The sequence below is a fragment of the Rousettus aegyptiacus genome, unplaced genomic scaffold (genome assembly GCF_014176215.1).
Source record: "Rousettus aegyptiacus isolate mRouAeg1 unplaced genomic scaffold, mRouAeg1.p scaffold_m13_p_12, whole genome shotgun sequence".
Lineage (NCBI taxonomy): Eukaryota > Metazoa > Chordata > Mammalia > Chiroptera > Pteropodidae > Rousettus > Rousettus aegyptiacus.
Genome location: NW_023416287.1, coordinates 20,556,737 through 20,575,876, shown reverse-complemented (window position 1 = coordinate 20,575,876; position 19,140 = coordinate 20,556,737). Strand labels below are relative to the sequence as shown.

The window sequence follows — 19,140 nt, the reverse complement described above, 5'->3', positions numbered from 1 at the left end:
ATAAGGAATTTTCTTCCGTGAAAGTTTTGCGGAGTTTCAGGATGAGCGGTGTTCTGTTCCGTTCTGTTCTGTTATCTGAATCGACCCCCCATCTCTTCAGTTGGTCCCACCTTTCTCAAATAGTTTGAAGGCGAGCATCCTGGATTTTGTAGTAAATTCCTTATTAGAGTTGTTCAATGGGCCCACGCAGTCTCCTGAAACTACATTTCCCAGGAGCCTCCGGAGCGGGTTGTTTGCTTGTTCCTCATCTTGACTTCCGGCGTCCTGCGATCTCTAGAGCCAATAAGGACGCTCGGATTGCCAATTTTCGGCACTCTGATTGGTGCATTCGACTGGAGAGCCTGGGTTCAAATTTTCAACGGTACTGAATGAATCCCGCGGCGGCTCTTGCGGGTGCTGCGTTGTTATACCCGAGAGGAGGTGAGCTATGGGGAGAAAAGGGTAGCCGCTGGGGCGCGGGGTTCCCTCCTTCCTGACTTTTGAATGACTGGAGGTCACCTCCAAGCCTCCAGCGCTGTCCATGTCGATAGGCCCTAGCTTCTGAGGCTTTTTTTGTGGGGCGCAGTCCTGGCCGGGCGGAGTGGGAAGCCGAGCTTCTGGCTTCCCTTCTCTTCGTTACGGGATTTCCCCGGGAAGTCTGTCGGGACCGAGTCTAGGCAGCTGTGTCTGGAGGTAGAGGTGGAGGTCAGCCGTGGGAAATGGGGAAGAAGGAGTTGCAAGAGATTGTGGGCTAATAGTAACGGTAACAATTATTGCTATTAGCAAGAACACATGAAATAAGCATTTACTGGGCTAAGCACCCTGCGTGCGTTTTTTCGTTTAATTTTGCAGCAAGCTAATTAAGTAGGTGCTGTTCTTAGCCAACTTTATAGAGCAGGAAACGAAGGCCCACAACCTCGATAACTTTCGAGAACTGGGAGAAACAGTAGTCCTGCCTTCAAGAAGTGTGGCCTTTCGTGGAGGGAAACAGATGTCACAACCAACTACATTTCTAAACTATTGTGGAAGATAGAAAGGCAGATTAGGTGGTTTGAGAACATAATTGAGGGAGATTTAATTCCACTTGGAATTGTCTTTCTATTATGGATTTTATATTCTGTTTTACCCATATCTGCCCAGCCCTCCCCCTTTATATCAAATAACTAGATATTATCCCATTCTAATTTCTTGTCCTAGAACAGTGGGCCCCAACCTTTTTGGCATCAGGGACGGGTGCTCCTATGAGAATCTAGTGCCTGATGATCTGAGGTGGAGCTGAGGCGGTGATGCTAGCGCTGGGGAGCAGCTGCAAATACAGATGAAGCTTCCCTGCTCTTCTGCTGCTCATCTCCTGCTGTGTGGCTGAGTTCCTAGTAGGCCACGGACAAGTACCAGTCTAGAACATATAGATTGGAGATGAAAGAAGTGTGAATCAGGCTACAATATTGTAGAATTGTTTTGCCCTTCTTTTCTTCATATACCGTTTCTTTTTCTCACATACAATTTTCTAGTAAAGTACCAAGGCCTTGCCCCAAATCAGACCTATGTATGACAAGGCAGCATCTGAGTGCTCTAATGATTTTGCCTTAAGGCTATTGCTTGGTGTACTCCCAGATTCAGCCTTACTTTGTCTCGATATCCTATGGCTTTATTTATTTTTAAATTTGCGACACTATTATCACGCGTCAAAGATCGAACTATTTACTACTATAATAAGGATATCCTTGTGGTATGGCCTCAGTATATCACAGCCCCTGTCAAGTTCTTTTGGAGTAACATTGTTGGGTGTGTCAGCTCAGTATTAAACTGTTACTCTTGGGATCAAAATTTATCGTGGCTCCCCGCTCACTTAGCTAGTTAATTGACCTTTGAGGGTATACTGTGTGCTCAGGTTGGTTTTAGATACTGTGAGTGTACAGGTGTATGATGTACTCAGGGTTTTCTGGTATGCTTGAGGACAAAAGACTGATTCAAATTGACAAGCAGCAATCTGAACAAGATAAGACAGCATCTGAGTGCCCTACTGTTTTGTATTCTAAGTGTCCTAGTAATTTAGAGATGAAGGAGCTCAGTGAAGCTTAAAATAGACAAGAGTGGCTTTGTGAAGCAGGTGGGACATACACTGGCTCTTGATAAGCAGACTTTGGTGAGACAGGAGCTAGAACAGTCTAATATCTGTTGAATTGGATAGGCAGGAGGGGATTATCTAAATTGACTACAAAACTGCAGATATGAAAAATTGGATGTTTTTAGCTAGGTTGGCAAATTTGTTTAAACTTTCAAATCATATAAATAAAATAGAGTTATTTTGGCCAGCCTCATGCTTAAGTCTGTGTATTCTAACCTTAATAAAGTTAATTTATCCTACAGTTGCAATTAAGCTTCTCCAGAAGACAAGATTATGTGGGAAGTTCCTTCATTTCTTGTTTATGTACTAGGAGAGGTTCAGAGTTCTTTGAGATCCCGTATTTTTTTTTTCAGCCTTTCCCTGGGTCGCTTCCCGAATTATTTTTGAATTCCTGGGGAAGAAAAGAGGAAGAGAGATTTACATGCCCTTTGGCATACTTAACATTCTATGCCATGGGTCAAGGTAGGAAGCAGAGTTGACTACAGGGAGATCGAACAGCCCAAGCAATTCTGTGAATAGATCTGTGTGTGAGACAGGGACATAGAGATCAGTAGCCGAAGGTACTTTGTGAAAAAACTGTGGATAACTGGGAGGGGTTTGCATAGAGAAACCTGATTAGAGGGAGATGAAAGATTAGTGAGAAAGGTATAAAAGTGTATGTAGGAGCTGACTTTAGAAATTTTTTTTAAATGTTATTTCTACTTTTTAAAATAAAAAAGGTAGAGAAGTTTTTTCATATTTCAAATGTGCCTATTTGTCCTGTTTGAATAGGATGGAAGTGCACACTACTACCCCTTGGTGTCAGTGTTTATAAATTGCACATTTTGGAAAGGTTGCTTTAAAGTGGGAGTAGGTAATATCAAAGATACCAGGAGACAGCAAATGTACACTGAAAAAATTAAAAGAACACTTTACACCGTTGAACAACTGTCTGTTAAGTTTGACATTTGGCGGGTATGTATGGGGGAATCCATGCTATTTAGACTTTAGCTCTCAGAGCACTCTTTGGTTTTGAGAGTGGATATCCTTGGTCTTATAGCTCCTTCCTGTTCTCTGTTTACCTTTTTTACTACAGAGAACTTGTACCTGTTTCATCACCTTTCTGCTTCTTCCAGGTTCTTGATAAGAAGTACTTGCTAGATTTCAAGATTTCAGAAGAGAGGTGAAAGAGCATGTTGCAACTGTGATTGGACTGACAGATTAAACCCCAGGTAAGGTTGTGTCCACAGTGAGTTAACATTAAAAAAGAATAAGGGGAATATTAATATATTAGCTTCAAAAATGTTTAAATAAGTTTAACATATCTTAATAAAGTAATGTGTTTTGGAGGAAAATTTGTTTAATTTTAGAAAAGCAAAAGAAAATAATATAACCCATTATCCATCCCACCTCTCATATAAATTATGGCCGACATTTTGATAGATATCTTTTCAATGTTTTTCTCTGCCTATATTTGGTTTTAAAGCACCATGCACAAAAACCTTCATTATTTTTTCTTAATAATTAGGTTATGAACTTTTTTAAATGCCTTTCTGCATGAAATACTATGCAGTATTCCATTATATGGTTTTACTGTGATATTTTGCCCAGTGAATCATTGGTCAAAAAGAATGCATATTTTTTAAGACTTTGGTATATAACACCAGATTGCTTCATAGGGAAATTACGCTGATTTACATACTCACTAACAGTGTATAATTCATGTGAACATATTTTAAAAGTATGTAATACATTCGTATTGTGCAAAAATCAAAATAATATAAAAAGATTTATAGTAGTTAAGAATCTTCCAACCCTGTCACTGTCTACCTTACTCCCTGCCTTCCGTAGGTTATCACTTTTTTAGGTGTGTGTGTCTCTACTTCCCAAATCTTTTGAATGATACAAATCACTACCAGACTGAGTGATTGAGATTTAATGAGGATTGTAACCTGTAGCTCCACTGTTAACCGTTACAAACTCTTTTAGTTTCTTACTATTGGAACATCAGAACACTTTGATATTCTACAAAGATTTCCTCTTAGTATTCTACAAAAATCTACAAAAATTCTACAAAAAAATTTGGCCCAGGGGTAAATGGCATTATTGATTTCTATCCAGGTCCCATTAGTCGTGTAAGAGTGGATTATGGTTTATAGGGTCTGGATAAATTAAATAAAGCAGAACTGAGTTTGTTATTCTTCAGAGAGAGTGATATGAAACTTGCAAGTTTGGAAGAGAAGTAATAAAAAATATATTTGCTTGAGGTTTCTGGACAGTGATGAATTAGAACAAGTGTCCATGTATCCTGTGCTGACTTCTGAGTGCTTGGACAGTGAAAGATTGTCATTGGATTTTAAATTGTCCCAATTTTGGAAGCTTCTTAGATCTGTTTCTGTAAACAGATCCGATTTCAACATAGAAGTTAGCGAACATAAATGTGGAAACACAAAGTCCATTAACTTCTTTCAGACTTAGTTTGTGACTTTGATTAATAGTTAAAATTGCACACTGGATTATGTTGCCATTTACTGCCTCCTGCTGACCTCCTTTATATAAAAAAAAAATGTAAGTGTTTTCTCCCTGGGTAAGATGAAAATAACTCTATTTAACTTGTGGTACTGTAATAAGATCTCTTATCTCCTGTGAAAGTGGTAGAGGTTGTCTCTGGGGAAATGGCACTGCTTGGGATGGGACCAACTTAACAAACTATACTTCTAATGAAGTCTTGACTTACTCTGTTTAGTCTATTACATTAACGATTGTTTAACTCGTGATTTTTCCTCCAATAGAAATAGGCAGGACACAGCTCACAAGCTGGCTAGTGTTAACTCATGATTTTTCCTCTAGTAGATACAGATAGGACACAGCTTGAAAGCTGAATAGTGAGGTGCTCAGTTGAGAACATCTATCACACGCGCCTTTGTTTTTTTTAGGGGCTGCTAGTCCACCAGTTCAGTCTTGCTTAGAATGCATCCTTTTGCCACTTCCCCCCACTCCCTCTGAACCTGCATCTTTTGATTTATAGAAGTTGTCAAAGCTAGTTATTTTTGGTTTGAGAGTGAAGAGACAGGAGGTGATGGAGGTTCATTTCAGATGACTGTGGAAACAGTTTACATTGCTCCTTTTTGTATTAAATTTAGTGGAGTGACTTGGTTAATAAAATTATATAGGTTTCAAGTATACAATTCCATAATATGGCATATGTATATTACATTGTGTGTTCACCACTCAAAATCAAATTTCCTTCTGTCACCATATATTTAACCGCCTTTACCCTTATCCACCTCTCCCTCCTGCACCTTTGGTAACCACTAAACTGTTGTCTGTGTCTATGAGTTTTTGTCTTGTTTTGTTTTTTTGTTTGTTTGTTTTCAGTTTTGTATTCCAAATATAAGTGAAATCATATATTTTTTTTGCAGTTTTCCTCAATTGTGTACTTTTCCTCTTTTTGTTTTGCCTTTCCATTTATCTCTTCCCTGAGAACATGTCAACATTCATCCTTAGCCTGTAGAACTCCACATGTCTGTGTCTTTTAGGTATCGCTTCCATCAGTAAACCTGCTCTGACCCTTCTTCACTTTGTTCCCCTTCTCTGCACTTCCATAGTGTATTCTGAGTTGCCCTTGGTTTATTACCCATTATAGCAAGGATCACCTGTATCATAATTGTATTCTCCGTTCAACTGTGAGTTTCTTAAGGGAAAGGATTATATATATCCTTTCAGTCTTTGTATTTTGGAGACAAAAAAGAAAAGCTGTATGATGTGATGGATGGTACTTAATAGGTAGTTTTCAAAAAGAACCTACCTAGTTCATAACATATGGGAGAGAATTTTTCATCTTGCCTATTGCAGGATTATTGGTCAGAAAGAGCTATTTTTTAACTTATAATGAATGTGGCTAGATTTGCAAGAGTCTGAAGCTATTGTGGATTCAGATAATTTTGAAATGTGATGCTGATTCTCTTGCCTGGCAGCTTAATTTGTTTGGGGGAATGTGGTTGACGCATGTGCTTTTTTTTTCAGTGAGACCTGTTGACAGAAATTCAATCTTGATTAAGGGGTGCAGGAAGGCATCCAGTTCCCACCGTGCATGAGGCTCTCTCAGTTAAACAGTTGACTTTGGCCCTGGCCTGCTCCATTTTCCACTAAGCCTTGAGCTCTTTCATTTTTGAAGGTTTTACATCCTAATATTATTTATGAGAGAGGCAGTGGGGTGAAACTTGCATAATCCCATAGTTACTTTTGGCTTCGTTCATGTGCTTATGCTGTCACCCTTTATTAAGGAGAATCAGACTTCTCAATGGATATGTATTTATTTATTTGTTGTGGGAAGGGGACACAGGGATGGTTGCCTTAGTTGGCCATACTACACCAAAAGATAGCTCAAAAGAAGCTTTTTAAAAAAGAGTTCATGCTAAAAAGAGTACTGAGGTTTTAAAATTTCACTGAAATACAGATCAGGTGTGTTTAGCTTTCCTGGTATATTTAGAATAGGGTTTTTAATCTGTCAGAGTGTTCTTTGTGATTTGTCAGTGATGCTTAGTTTTTGTATAGAGCAGAGTTTATTTTTTGTCTAACTGATAAGATTTGGTTACCTACCTCATTTTTGAAGGAATATTTGTAGGAAAACCCTGTATATTATATTGACCCCTGGTCTTAAAACTCAACACTCCTACACTAGTTGGTGATCTCGGAGTAGCTTCACTTCTCTGAGTCTGTTTCCTTATTTGTAAAATAGTGATGATGATGATATCTACCTTCTGTGTTGTTTATTCCACTTAAATGAGATGATTTATGTGAAGTGCCTGTTAAGGTGGTTGGCCTGTAGATAGTCAGTGTTTGGAAGTTATTATTACCTAAAATGGTTTTGTCTCTTATTCCTTGATATTTGACATTAATCTATACAAATGTCATATTTTAAAATAAATATGAGAGGCAGTGGATGGTGCAGTGGATAAGGACCCTTTAGGGGCTCACTGGGTTCAAATCCTGGCTCTGCTACTTCTTAGCTGTGTTACTATGAACAAATAATCTCTCAGTGCCTCAGTTTCTACTTCTGTGAAATGAAGGTAATAACAGTACCGGCTTCATAGGGTTATTGTGAGGATTTAGTGAGCTAATACATGTAAAACACTGGCATCAGTGCCTGGCATGTCATAAGTACTTAGTAATTAGTACTTATTATTTTTAACTCTTTTCCCAAGTTTATGTACTTTTTTATTAAGTCAATTCCTTGGAACATTTTATTTTTATACAGAAAAATTATAAAAGAGAATGTGTAACGTTTGGATATGTGAAGTTAGGAGCCAATTTATAAAACATGTAAATGTGAAGCACTATTTCCAATAATTGAGAGGTTTAATAATTATTGCTGTATTTAAAAATATTTTTTAAAAATTCCAGAAAGCCCAGCGACTTCTGGACTGTAAACACAGATTTTAGGGGAAATAAATAATGCTTAATTAGTTCTTTAAACTAGAAATGTATGCATTTATATAATAACACATATTCAAAGAGTAGAAAAGTTCATATAGTGACCCAGAAGTCCCAGCTCTCTTCTGAGTCTGAACTACTGTTAACACTTTTGTGTCTCCTTCCGCAATAGTCTTATGTCTTTACGAGGGTCTATATTACCCTTTTCCTCTTTTTAACATGAACGGAAACACACACTTCTGCATTTTGCTTTTCTTATTTGATAGCTCTTGGAGCTCATTCTGTACATATAATTACATATGTAAAGTTATATTAAAGTTACTATTTCATTATACATTTGTGCCATAATTTTTTCAACCAATCTCCTATTGGTGGAATTTGGGTTTTTAGTTTTTTGACTTTTATGAATAATTCTACAGTGAACTCCCTCATACTTACATATGCATAAATACCTATCTATAAGATAAATTTCTACGTTTGGCAAAATTTCTGAAAAAGAGAAAAGCAAATTGCCCTCCAAAGAGGCTAGCCGTGTAGCTCCGTAATTTAAAAAAGAGAAAAGAGCATGAGGGGTTAAATTTGAATACTTTCCAGGTGGTTTTCAGCAACATGCTTTGGTAGAATCGTGGTTTTTAGGAGGCTAAGTGGGGTTGCTGCAAATGACATTCCTGCCTCTTTCCTCCCCCAGCTTTAGTTGTCTTCATTACATTCCTGCCTGGGAAGTGTTCCCAGTGACCTGGGTTAGGCATTAAGATCATGGGAATCCAAGACTTTCCCATGTCTTCCAGCATATTTGTTCACAAGAACAGGAAAACTTCCTCTTAGTAGAAGGGGAATTTTAGCCACTGTCAGTCACTGGGGAATCTTTCATTAAGGGTCCTTTGAATAGAAATTTGGTCAAGGAGAGGAAAGGTATCAGTAGGTCAAAAGACAGTGATAAAATCTATGATAGTGTATGTCATAGCATTTGAAATATCTTCTTATTTGTTTATGGGAAGTAGGTGGGCAGAAAGGTGACTTGCCCATTGCCGCATACATCTAGTAAATGCCAGAGACAGGGCTAGAATTCTGTACTTCTGTGTTTTTGGCTATAAGTGACAAAATGTTCCTATAATGGCTTATACAAAAAGAATATTAGTGTCTGGACTTAGATGATTGCTGACATTTGATCATTATTGATCAGTAGCTCAGTGAGTCAGGGCCAATGTCTGTTATACTCTTGGCCATCCACTCATGTGTACACAATGGCTGCTATAACTCTAGCCATTACACATCTGCCTTCAAGACAAGGAGAGTGAAGGAAAAGGGCAGAAACAAGGGCTGTAGCTATATCAGGAAAGGTCTCCTATGAATCCCGCAGCAGATTCTACTGCCTTCTCATTGGCCAGAACTGTCCTGTGGCTGCTCCAAGTTTGGAAGGTGGCAGTCAAGGAGGTGACTTCCTTTAGAGTATGCTTCCTCCTTTTTTTTAAATAACAAAATATGTCAAATTTTATTCATGGATTTGTGTCCACATTAACAGTTAAAAACACAAACGGCCTCTTAAATGTATCATGAGGGGATTACAATAGATTAAAATGAATTAAAATCATGTAGGTACATAAAAATAAAATGCCACATGGCATTGTTAAACTGGGTTACTTCTGTGTTGCTGCTCAATGTCCAAGGGCACAAACCTTTAGATTTCAGAGATGAAAGGTTGGGTGAAATTCTTTGGAAGGGAGTAATTGTGTGGTCCATAAAAAGGTGTCAACTAGTGTTCTTTGAAGTGTGCATAGCCACATATCACACAGTATTTGTCTGGTACCAAGAACCATTGTTGGGTAGGTGTGGGTACAACAAAGATACTGCTTAATTCAGTGTTGTTAGGTACAACATAGGAGCTGGGAACCATACACTTCAAATGAAGTTCAGCAGAAACTGATTCCTGAGAATATAGGTAAGCCAGGATTAAGTGAGAGTTCCATCAGAGAAAACCTGTTATGTTCTACAGAGACTAACAGGATAATCAAATTCAAGTTCATCTAGTCACACTTGAATTGCCTGACAGCCAGTCCCCAGAAATAATTTGTCAGAGCCTCCTGATTCATCTTGATAAAATAGTGCTCTTTTAGCTATATCATGAAAATTAAAATGACTGCATTCCACCAAGACTGAGAAAGAACTGTAGTGGCAGCTCCTTGAGCCTCTTCATTTGCTGGAGGGAGAGAGGTCCATGTCTTTACTGGGGCACCCATTCTAGGTACTAAGTTCCCTAATACCTGGTGTCCTTGGAAAGCTTGAACTCTTTCAAAATAGATCCCACGTTTTAACTTTTTCCCAAAGGCAGTGTGCTACACCGTAGTAGATGTTTAATAAATATGGGAAGAAGTGACTCTTTCTGGATCCGAGAACTAATAAAGAATTGGGGCTGAAAATTATGTTTGGGTCAGTGCTCTTTAGACTACATTACTTTGGGAGATCTGAGTGTTATGCCTGACCTAGACCTCTCCTGCGGCTTAGAGTATCTCTCCATGTAGCTGTTAGGTACCCAAGTGGAAACTTGTTATAGGCCTCTCAAAAGGTACAAGTGCTATATAGCACCCCTGATTTTAGCCCCTTCTCTATTTGTTTTCTCTCCATCTCAGTTACTAGTGCCACAGTCCATCTAACTTCCAAGCCATGAGATACTAGGATTTACTCCTAATTCCTTCTTTTCCTTCATACTTGTGTCCAGTCTTTCACTGAATCTTCTCACTGTTACCTTCAAGTGGCCCAAACTACCACTGTGTCTCTCCTGGACTTTCTCAATAGCTTGTTAATAAGCACCCTGCTTCCAGTTTTGTTCTCTGTCTAGGGCAGTTGGCTCTTGCCCAGAACACATCCAAATCAAAGGAACGGGAAGAAGCAGAAGGTCTTTATTATGCTAGCTCTTGGGCTAAGAGCTCCTTAGGCAGCAGAAAGTTAACTGCTTCCTACTGTTTTTGATGATGAAAAATATTTAACCATGGCTTGATTTAAGCCATGTTAATCTCTAATTCTCTTTATACTTATAGTTCATACTGTATTACTTAAATATTATATGCCATCTTATTTATTGAGTATGATAGGACTTTAGCTACTGTCTAGATTTGAAATTCCTTTGTGTCTGAGACTAGATCTACTTTTTGTATGAGACTTAGTGTCTCTTCCTTTAATATTAGTGAGAAAAAGTTTAGATGTCATCAAGCCCACATCTTATGGCGCTTGGCATGTATGTAATATGAGTGGACCACTAACAAATAGCTTATTAAGTTAAATTGAATACTGAAAGTAGAAAAGGGGAGAGTGAAAAATTTAGAATGGAGATAATAAAGAGTCTTCTATTCAGGGCAAAAGACTGGAGGCAGGATCTACTTGGAAAAAAATACAGTACTATTTTCAATGAATACAGAAAGCTAAACTACATTAGCATGCTTTTCTAACAGAGTTAGAGGGCAGAATGATGTGGAAAGAACATTATACAAAAGTCAGGAGCCTCAGTCTAGGTCTTTGTCTGCCTTTATATAACTGCAATGTTGCACAAGTCATTTAATCTCTTAGCTTCAGCTTCTAGGATGGGGATAATAATTGCTGCTTTATAGGATTGTTGAGAGTATTAGAAATAGTATGTATTTAGTACTTCATGGTGCCCGGCACATATAAGTACCTTTGTTAATTGTTTTTACCATAGTCATTTGTATTATTATTGTGTGGTTTTGGAGGAACCCTTTTTTTGCATTAATTAAACCTTATCTATAAACTGCAAATGTTTAGATGTTATCTAAGATTCCGCTTCCCAATTCTAAACTGTCATGTATCTACATTAAGTACCTCAACTGGGACATTGTTAAAAAGATTTCTGTGAAGTTATTAAGGTATCTGTGAGTGCACTGAGTTCATAGGAGACCATGGGAAGATGAAGTTCTCTGGTGTGTAGATTGATATCACTATGTAAACCAAATAAATATGTATCAGAACAAATGTTTCTGAGGCACTGAAGTACCTTCTGAATTATCCAAGGCCACTGAGAGAAGCTAATGAAATGCTGGCTAAACCAAGAGCAGCAACGAAGTTGGACATAACTTACCTTATAATTTCTCTCAAAGAGTATAGGTACAGTGTTATAATATAGAGAAAGTCAGCACTGAGGGCTGTTAGTGCCCAGAATCGGTGACAGTTTGGGGAATGGCACACCTCTCTGGTAATGTCAGTGGGAATTTACTCTTCTGAGGAACATTTTCACAGTATATATCAAGAGCCAGCAATTCCATCTTTAAGAATTTATCTTAAGAATTATGGACGTGTACCAAAATTCAGCTCCAAGGATATTCTTCTAGTAGTATCTTTAAAGTGAAAGTATTGGATAAAGCCTAAAAAATAGGGATAAGTAAATCATCGTACAGCCATCAAATGATGGTGTATCGTTATCTGTTGACATGGAAAATGCTCACAATATGTGAAGCAGATGCAAAATGTCAATGCTCCCATTTTAAAGCATTTATATATATCAATGTATATAGAATAGTGTGGATTGTAGTTTTTTAAATAAAAGCTTTTTGTGATCTAATTTTTTTTATAATCATATTTTTATAATAAAATAGGGCTTAATAAAGATACTTAATACAACAAATATGTATGTAAGTGATTACTGGTATCTACTTCTAAGATAAAGAATACTTTAAGTACATGTTGTTCCCTGGGTGAAGGCAAATGGTTCTTTGCGTTTTACAGGAAATTATTTGCCAGTGAAGGTGGCCTTTAGGTTATTTTTCAGGCTACTTCTAACTATTTTCTTAACCATACAGGGCTGGATTGGGGGCTGACGTTAAACCTACATAGGTTTCCACAAGACAGTATAGAAGTTTGTACACAGAAGTAGGCTGGGCCTCTTTTTTACTTGTTCCTTTTACTTAATCTGTATGTTGTATCTTTTATGTATTTTTTAAAGTCATTTCCTTCATGCCCAGGGACAATGTTTTTTATGAAAATAAGGAAAGAAAACCTATATTGGCAAAACTGTGTTTAGCACTTACTTTAAAATACTGTTCTAAGCATATTGATGGAGGAGGTATACACAAGTGAGTAAAATCCATCTTGTCTTCAGGAACTTATAGTCTACTAGGAGAGACGTTTGCATAGTTAATATAAAATTGGATGGTAAATAAAGCACTAGGGCTTTGGAGAGGCAACAGTTTTGTGTGATAGGTAGAAATTAGGAAAGGGTCTGTAGAGAATTGAATTGGACTTTGAATGGTAAGTAGGATTTTGGTTGGTAGGTATAAAATTTAATGGTGTGTTTCAGAAATTGGATTATTCAGGGCAGAGAATAAATTTGAAATGTGGGTGGCTAGAAGTGAGCAAACGATAGGTTGAGGGAAAACTAAAATAATGAACATAAAACACTGAACACAGTGCGTGGCATGTTTTAAGTACTCATCAAACTTTTCCTCTAATTCCAACATACTTACCTCAAGGAGTACCTTCAAGTTACCAAAAAGAACAGTTAACTTTTAGTTTGATTTAAAAAGTAAGACATATTGTTCAGGTGATTTTCAGAACTGCAAATGTGGTAGTAAAAGCTAAGTAATTACTAGGGAATCAGTACCTTACATTAAGGTGCATCCAACTTTCTGAACCATTTCTTTCCATAGAAGGTGACCTATTGAGAAAAGTGACACTAATACTGGGAAAAAACAGCTCTTCTGCACCAAGGTGAGGACAATGTCACAAGTTAAAGGCTCTTATTCCTATGATGCTCCCATGGACTTCATCAATTTTACATCTTTGAATGATGAGGAAGATACCCAAGACATAGATACTTGGTTTGGTGAGTGTTTGCCTTCCCGGGCCATTTTAAGTGTTTTGAGGACTTTTCAAAAAATAGAAAGGGTTATAAGAAAATAAAATATAATTCCTGTCTGCACGAAGGTACTTTGTCATCCATGATATGAGAGAAATAATTGAAGTATTTAAGGAATGGACTGTAAGTACAAATTAATGTTATTTTACAATTAAGAATGACAAGTATTTAAGCTTTAGAGACATATGGGAAAATCCAGAAATCCATATTTCTTCAGAAATATGATGAAACAAAGTTGAATGAAACTCTAGGATTCAAAAATATGTCTATACTGATGACAGCCACATAAAAACTTGCTCTACTTGTCACTGGGCATAGAATATAATATTACAGCTAGGATATTGGCATTATATAATCCACCAATCTTACTCAGATATCCCACTTCACTTGTACTCATTTTTGTTTATGGGTATTAAGTTCCATGCAATTTTATCACCTGTGTAGGTTCATGTATCTATCACCACAGTCAAGATACTGAACAGTTCTAACATCACAAGGATCCTTGTATTGCTGTTTTATAACTACACTCACCTTCCTCTTGCTACCCCTTCCCAATTCATTTTTAAATGGAGGGATTATGCTGCTCAGAACCCAATCCCCAAACAGAGATAGGATTGCCTAATGTTGGGTAATATGATATGGCACATACCCTGACACCAGGCTAACGATAAATAAAGATGTGGTTATGTTTTTATATTACTTTGGAATAATATTTGATATCCGGATAGTAGCTGCTGGAGCCTCTTTATTTATTCTTTTTCTTGCCCTTATCCTCTTTATTAAGAGAAATCACTATGTGCTGGGGGGACAAAAATGAGTCGTTTGTAGCCACACTTGTCACTGATAATAGAGTGTCCACATATGATGACATGTGCCATTCTCTTGGAAAAGGACTTTAATTGTATCCACTGGGGATCCCAAGTGGGAAGAAAGGTGAATGAGAGGGCCAACTGCCCTACAGGGGTCTTCCTCCATGCCCATGCTCTAGTGAAACTCCAAAGAAATTACTGGATTGTCTATCTCTTTTTTTAAGTTTTTCTTTAAAACAAAGCAAAGGAAATAGTATTGGCAATGCTATTAAGTACAGTTTGGAAGAAAAAAAATCCCACTCTTTTTTTCCAAACCACCTTAGTTCTAACATAACTTTCTAATTTCTTCCAAATAATATCTTTTTACACAGTTGCAATCCATGCGCATGCACAGTGTTATTGCTGAGGCTCACCACATTTTCGACACTTCCATCTATTGATAGGCAGTTGGTAGAAGAGGCATTTCACTGCTTTGCGCTGACTTTTGGATATGGCAGAATCTAAGATAAAATTCTTTGAGACATCCTTGCTCTGTTCCATCCTCACACAACCCACGCTCCCTTCTCACCACCCCAGTTGAGGGAGCACCTCAACTCAGATAGGTTATGAGAAGTCCCTTTGTCAGCCTTGTAGATCTTGGTGGCTACAGTTTCTTAAACAGGAACATCATGTATCTGGGTGGTGGATAAGGCCAATTCACGTTTGTATGGTCCTAAATGTTTATCAAGCAAAGATAAAGAGCTATTCACAATAAGTGCAGAGTCTGCATTTCTTTTCTATAATACATTGTTCATTGTTGCCAGTGTTTTAGCGATAGTTTTTATAGTCTCTATCTCTGATGTATAATGTGTATTCATTTCCTTTTGATCATTAGAGCTTTGCTTTTACTTGCCAAATGAGTTAGAAGTGTACTAGTAGGGAGCCTGAGACCCCATTTTAAGTGCATGGCACTGACTTACTTTGCTTCTTTGCTGATTGTTTAGAGGATGACACTCTTTTAACTTTTCACAGAAGAGAAGGCCAATTTGGAGAATAAGTTTCCTGGGAAGGATGGGACAGGAGGGCTTTTTCAGGACAAAACTCCTTTGAGGAAGGCGAATCCTCAGCAAGCTATTGTCACACCTTTGAGACCAGGTGAGAGAGAACATGTTGATACAAAGCTCCTTGGTGGAATGGTGGAACAGTGTATTAGGAGCCTGAGAGATCTGGGGTGAACTACCTAAATGCCATATCTCTTGGTTTATTATTGGTGAAATGGGCTGATTCATTTTATAGTGAATGTGAAACTAATGATGTGCTACACTTTTTAAATAATCTCTTAGAACTAAAGGTAATGTGGAATTGTTTGCCAGATACATAATTGTCTTCTTTTTATGATAAGATTTAAGATAACTTAAATGAGTCTGGCTGGGAAATAAAACAGTAGGAGAGAAGAATGTACTGCTTGCCGTTGTAAAAGAATTCTTTGAGTCATGTGTCTGATTTTAAAAGATGGTTGACATTGGAACTGGTGGTTACTAAATCTGTAGAATGTTGTCTGTTAGATCAGGACCAAAAAGGCATTCTTTAATAGGTCATAAATCCTTGAAAATGATTCATATTTTTAAAAAATAATAGCTATATTTAGATATAATTCATAATACAATTCACCTACTTAAAATGTACATTTCATTGTTTTTTTTTTTATAGTATATTCATAGAGTAGTTGTGCAAACCACTACAATCAATTTATCATTGATTTTTTTTCTAGTCTGTTTTTTATTTCATTGATTTCCATTCTGACCTTTTTTATTTCCCTTCTACCTACTTTGGGTTCAATATGCATTTTTTTTTTTTGTCAGTTTCTTAAGGTGGCATCTGAAGTCATCAATTTGCGATCTTTTTTTAAATGAGTTTACTGCTGTAAATTTCTCCCTAAGTACTGCTTTAGTGGCATCCCACAAATTTGATATGCTATGTTTTCATTTTCATTCCATTCAAAATACTTTTAATTTTCCTTTTGATATCTTCTCTCACCCATGGGTTTTTTTTTTTAATTGAGATATAATTGACATATAACATTGTATAAGTTTAAAGAGTGCATATAGATTTGATACATTTATATATTGCAATGCTATTAATACCTCTATCACATCACATAATTGTGTTTTGTTTGGAGAATAATTAAGATCTAGTCTCTTAGCAGCTTTGAAGTTTATAATACAGTATTGTTGACTGTAATCTCTATGCTGTGCATTAGAGCTCCAGGATTAACTACTAGTTGCAAGTTACTTATGTGTTAATCTAGAAACAATTGTTATTTAATTTCCAGGTATTTGCAGGGGTTCCAGAAATCTTTTCTGTTACTGATTTCTTTGTGGATTTAATTCCATTGTGGTCAAAGAACACACTTTATAATTTAAATTTTTTTTTAAAGTATTGAAACTTGTTTCATGGTCCAGAATAGGGTCTGTCTTGGTAAATGTTCTGTGTGCACTTCAGAAGAATGTGTATTCTGCTCTCATTGGGTGAAAAGTTACATAAATGTCAATTGGGTCAAATTGGTTGACAGCGTTGCTCAAGTTTTATCATTCATTATTGTTGTTTTATCTAATTGTTCTATCCATTTTGAAAGTGATGATATTGAAGTCTTCAACTATTTTTGTTGAATTGTCTATTTCTCCCTTCAGTTTTGTCAGTTTTTTCTTCATATATACGAGGCTCTATTGTTAGATACATATATGTTTATAATTTTTAACATCTTCTTGCTGAGTTGACTACAACATATTTTTGTAAATGAAGTTTTATTGGAATACAGCTATGCACATTCATTTATATATTATTTATGACTATTATATTCTTAATGGTTTTTGTGTCAACTTCTTTCGTCAATTAGAGAAAGAAGTATTAAATTTTAGACTATAATTATGGATTTGTCTATTTTGTAGTTTTTGCTTCATTTATTTTGAAGCTCTTATTAGGTGTCAATATTTAGATGATTCTGTTACCTGGATGACTTGACTACTTTATCATTTTGAAATGATCTTCTTCCCCTTCCTATCACTGTACCCAGTCCCATTTCTCAAATGCTACATCATTTTACTCTTGTTGTTTTAAATTGTGGTTACATCCATACTATCTTGTAATTTGTTTATATCAGCAATATTTACATTATTATGATTATATAAATATTGTACAATGCCAGATCAATTAGTATGATGCAACTACATTTCTTCTTGGTTCTCCCTGGTTCTCCATAGTTCCTTGTTATACCCTTGAGCCACATAACGATAACCTGACATCAAGGTCAAGTAGATTCTCTTTTCTTTACGCTTTAGCAATTATTTAAATTTTGTCATACTTATAGTTTGTTTCATATTGGACAATAATCCTTGGGTTTTATTTATAACTGCTTTTGGGGGGGGGCATTATTTTTCTTAATATCTGACTATCTCTGCTTCCTGGCTCTTATGTCTTCTTTTTTGTATTCTTTCCTCTGTCCTTCATTTTGCTAGAATACATCCTCAAGGAACTTCCTAAGATAAGGTGCAGGAGAAGAGAACTTTGTATTTTCACATGTCTGAAAATGTCATTGTTTCGCCTCCATAATTGAAAGTTTGATTTAATATATAATTATAGATTAAAAATTCTTTTGACTACTCTAAACACATTGTTCTTTTATCTTCTATTATCCTGTGTTACTGATGAGGAATCCAGCTTACCCTATTTTCCTTACATCTTGGGTAATTTCTTTTTCTCTGTGGAAGCTTTCAAATTTTTCTCTTTTTAAAATGTCATGAGGATATGTTGGGGACAATTTTTTCTTGAGGTAGTGCCTTAGGCTGGCAAATAGGCAGGGCCCTGGATACTTCATTTCTACTTCAACCAAAGTAGCTTTTATAAATTGGGTCTTCTGTGTAAGATTTCACTGGAACTAGATGTTCCACTGCTTATACTCACATTTATATAAAAATTTCAATCTAGAATTTTGTATTATGTCATGTGTGTGTATGTATGTATCATCTCCAACTTATTTCTTTGGGATTTAAGTGCTAACTAGTTTTTGCTCTCATGCAGTTGACAACACTAATTACAAAGAGGCAGAAAAAGAAAATTTGGTGCAACAGTCCATTCCATCAAATGCTTGTTCCTCCCCGGAAGTCAAGGGAACGATCTCCAGAAATACTACAGGCCAGTCTCAGAGGTAAGACTGTCTTGGAGCTTGAAAGTGGTGGTTATTTTAATAATGTTTAAAGGATAGTTACTAACAGAGCACCTAATGTGTATCCTATACTATATAAGACTCTTTATGTTATGAATAGTAGGTAATATGTCCAATTCATAGATAGGACTCAAAGGTACTAAGTTACTTGTCCAAGGTAAGTTTATTTCAGAGCTAGGATTGGTTTGGATGCAAAGCCCTTGCTGTTTGCACTATCAACATGGATTGCAATTTTATATATTTGTATGGATATTTGACAGATTTTTTTCCCCATTGTAAGTAAACAGTGCTTAATGAATTCTGGCAGAAGTTGAATAAATACTTGGATGAATGAACAAATGGATGGATGAGTAGGTTAATCTGTAATCTTGGCACTAGCAATCTCAGAACATCTAATGTCTTCGAATGCTGCATTTTGTATCAGTATTATCTTTTTTGGTAACAAAAACATAGTATTTGGTTACTGTGAATCTTAATATTGCCTTCAGATGGCGCTAATCAAAATATCTCTTCAAATTAGATTTTAAAAAACTTTTCACCATCTAAAAATTACCACCAACCCACTGTTTATTGCTTTATACTTTGGTGCTACCTAGAATATCCTCAAGGGAGAAAAAGGGTATTTATACTATTATTGCTCAGAGTGACGAAATTACCCTTTACAAAGCCTGTGCTGGCATAAGGGTATCACCTTTTTAGGATGGTATTATAAAAGCTTATTGTAATCTTTTTTGGTAAAGAAGTTTAT

At 36.5% G+C, this 19,140-nt stretch overlaps 1 protein-coding gene and 1 pseudogene across 3 annotated transcripts in view; one reads left to right on the top strand and one right to left on the bottom strand.

Annotated features, from left to right (window-relative positions):
* Nucleotides 1-315: 315 nt before the first annotated feature.
* TPX2 (TPX2 microtubule nucleation factor) overlaps nucleotides 316-19,140 on the top strand; it is a 45,732-nt gene continuing 26,907 nt past the window's right edge. For 2 of the 3 annotated variants that reach the window (XM_016148842.2, XM_016148841.2), the window contains exons 1-5: nucleotides 316-420; nucleotides 3,223-3,318; nucleotides 13,174-13,349; nucleotides 15,203-15,325; nucleotides 18,248-18,374. In XM_016148842.2, the coding sequence (XP_016004328.2) occupies nucleotides 13,244-13,349; nucleotides 15,203-15,325; nucleotides 18,248-18,374 (356 nt within the window). In that variant the 5' untranslated portion in view covers nucleotides 316-420; nucleotides 3,223-3,318; nucleotides 13,174-13,243. Of the gene's footprint in view, nucleotides 421-1,305; nucleotides 1,405-3,222; nucleotides 3,319-13,173; nucleotides 13,350-15,202; nucleotides 15,326-18,247; nucleotides 18,375-19,140 lie in introns of those variants that run through there. The other variant, XM_036229540.1, reaches the window with a different exon arrangement.
* On the bottom strand, nucleotides 9,150-10,169 carry LOC118610026 (annotated as a pseudogene).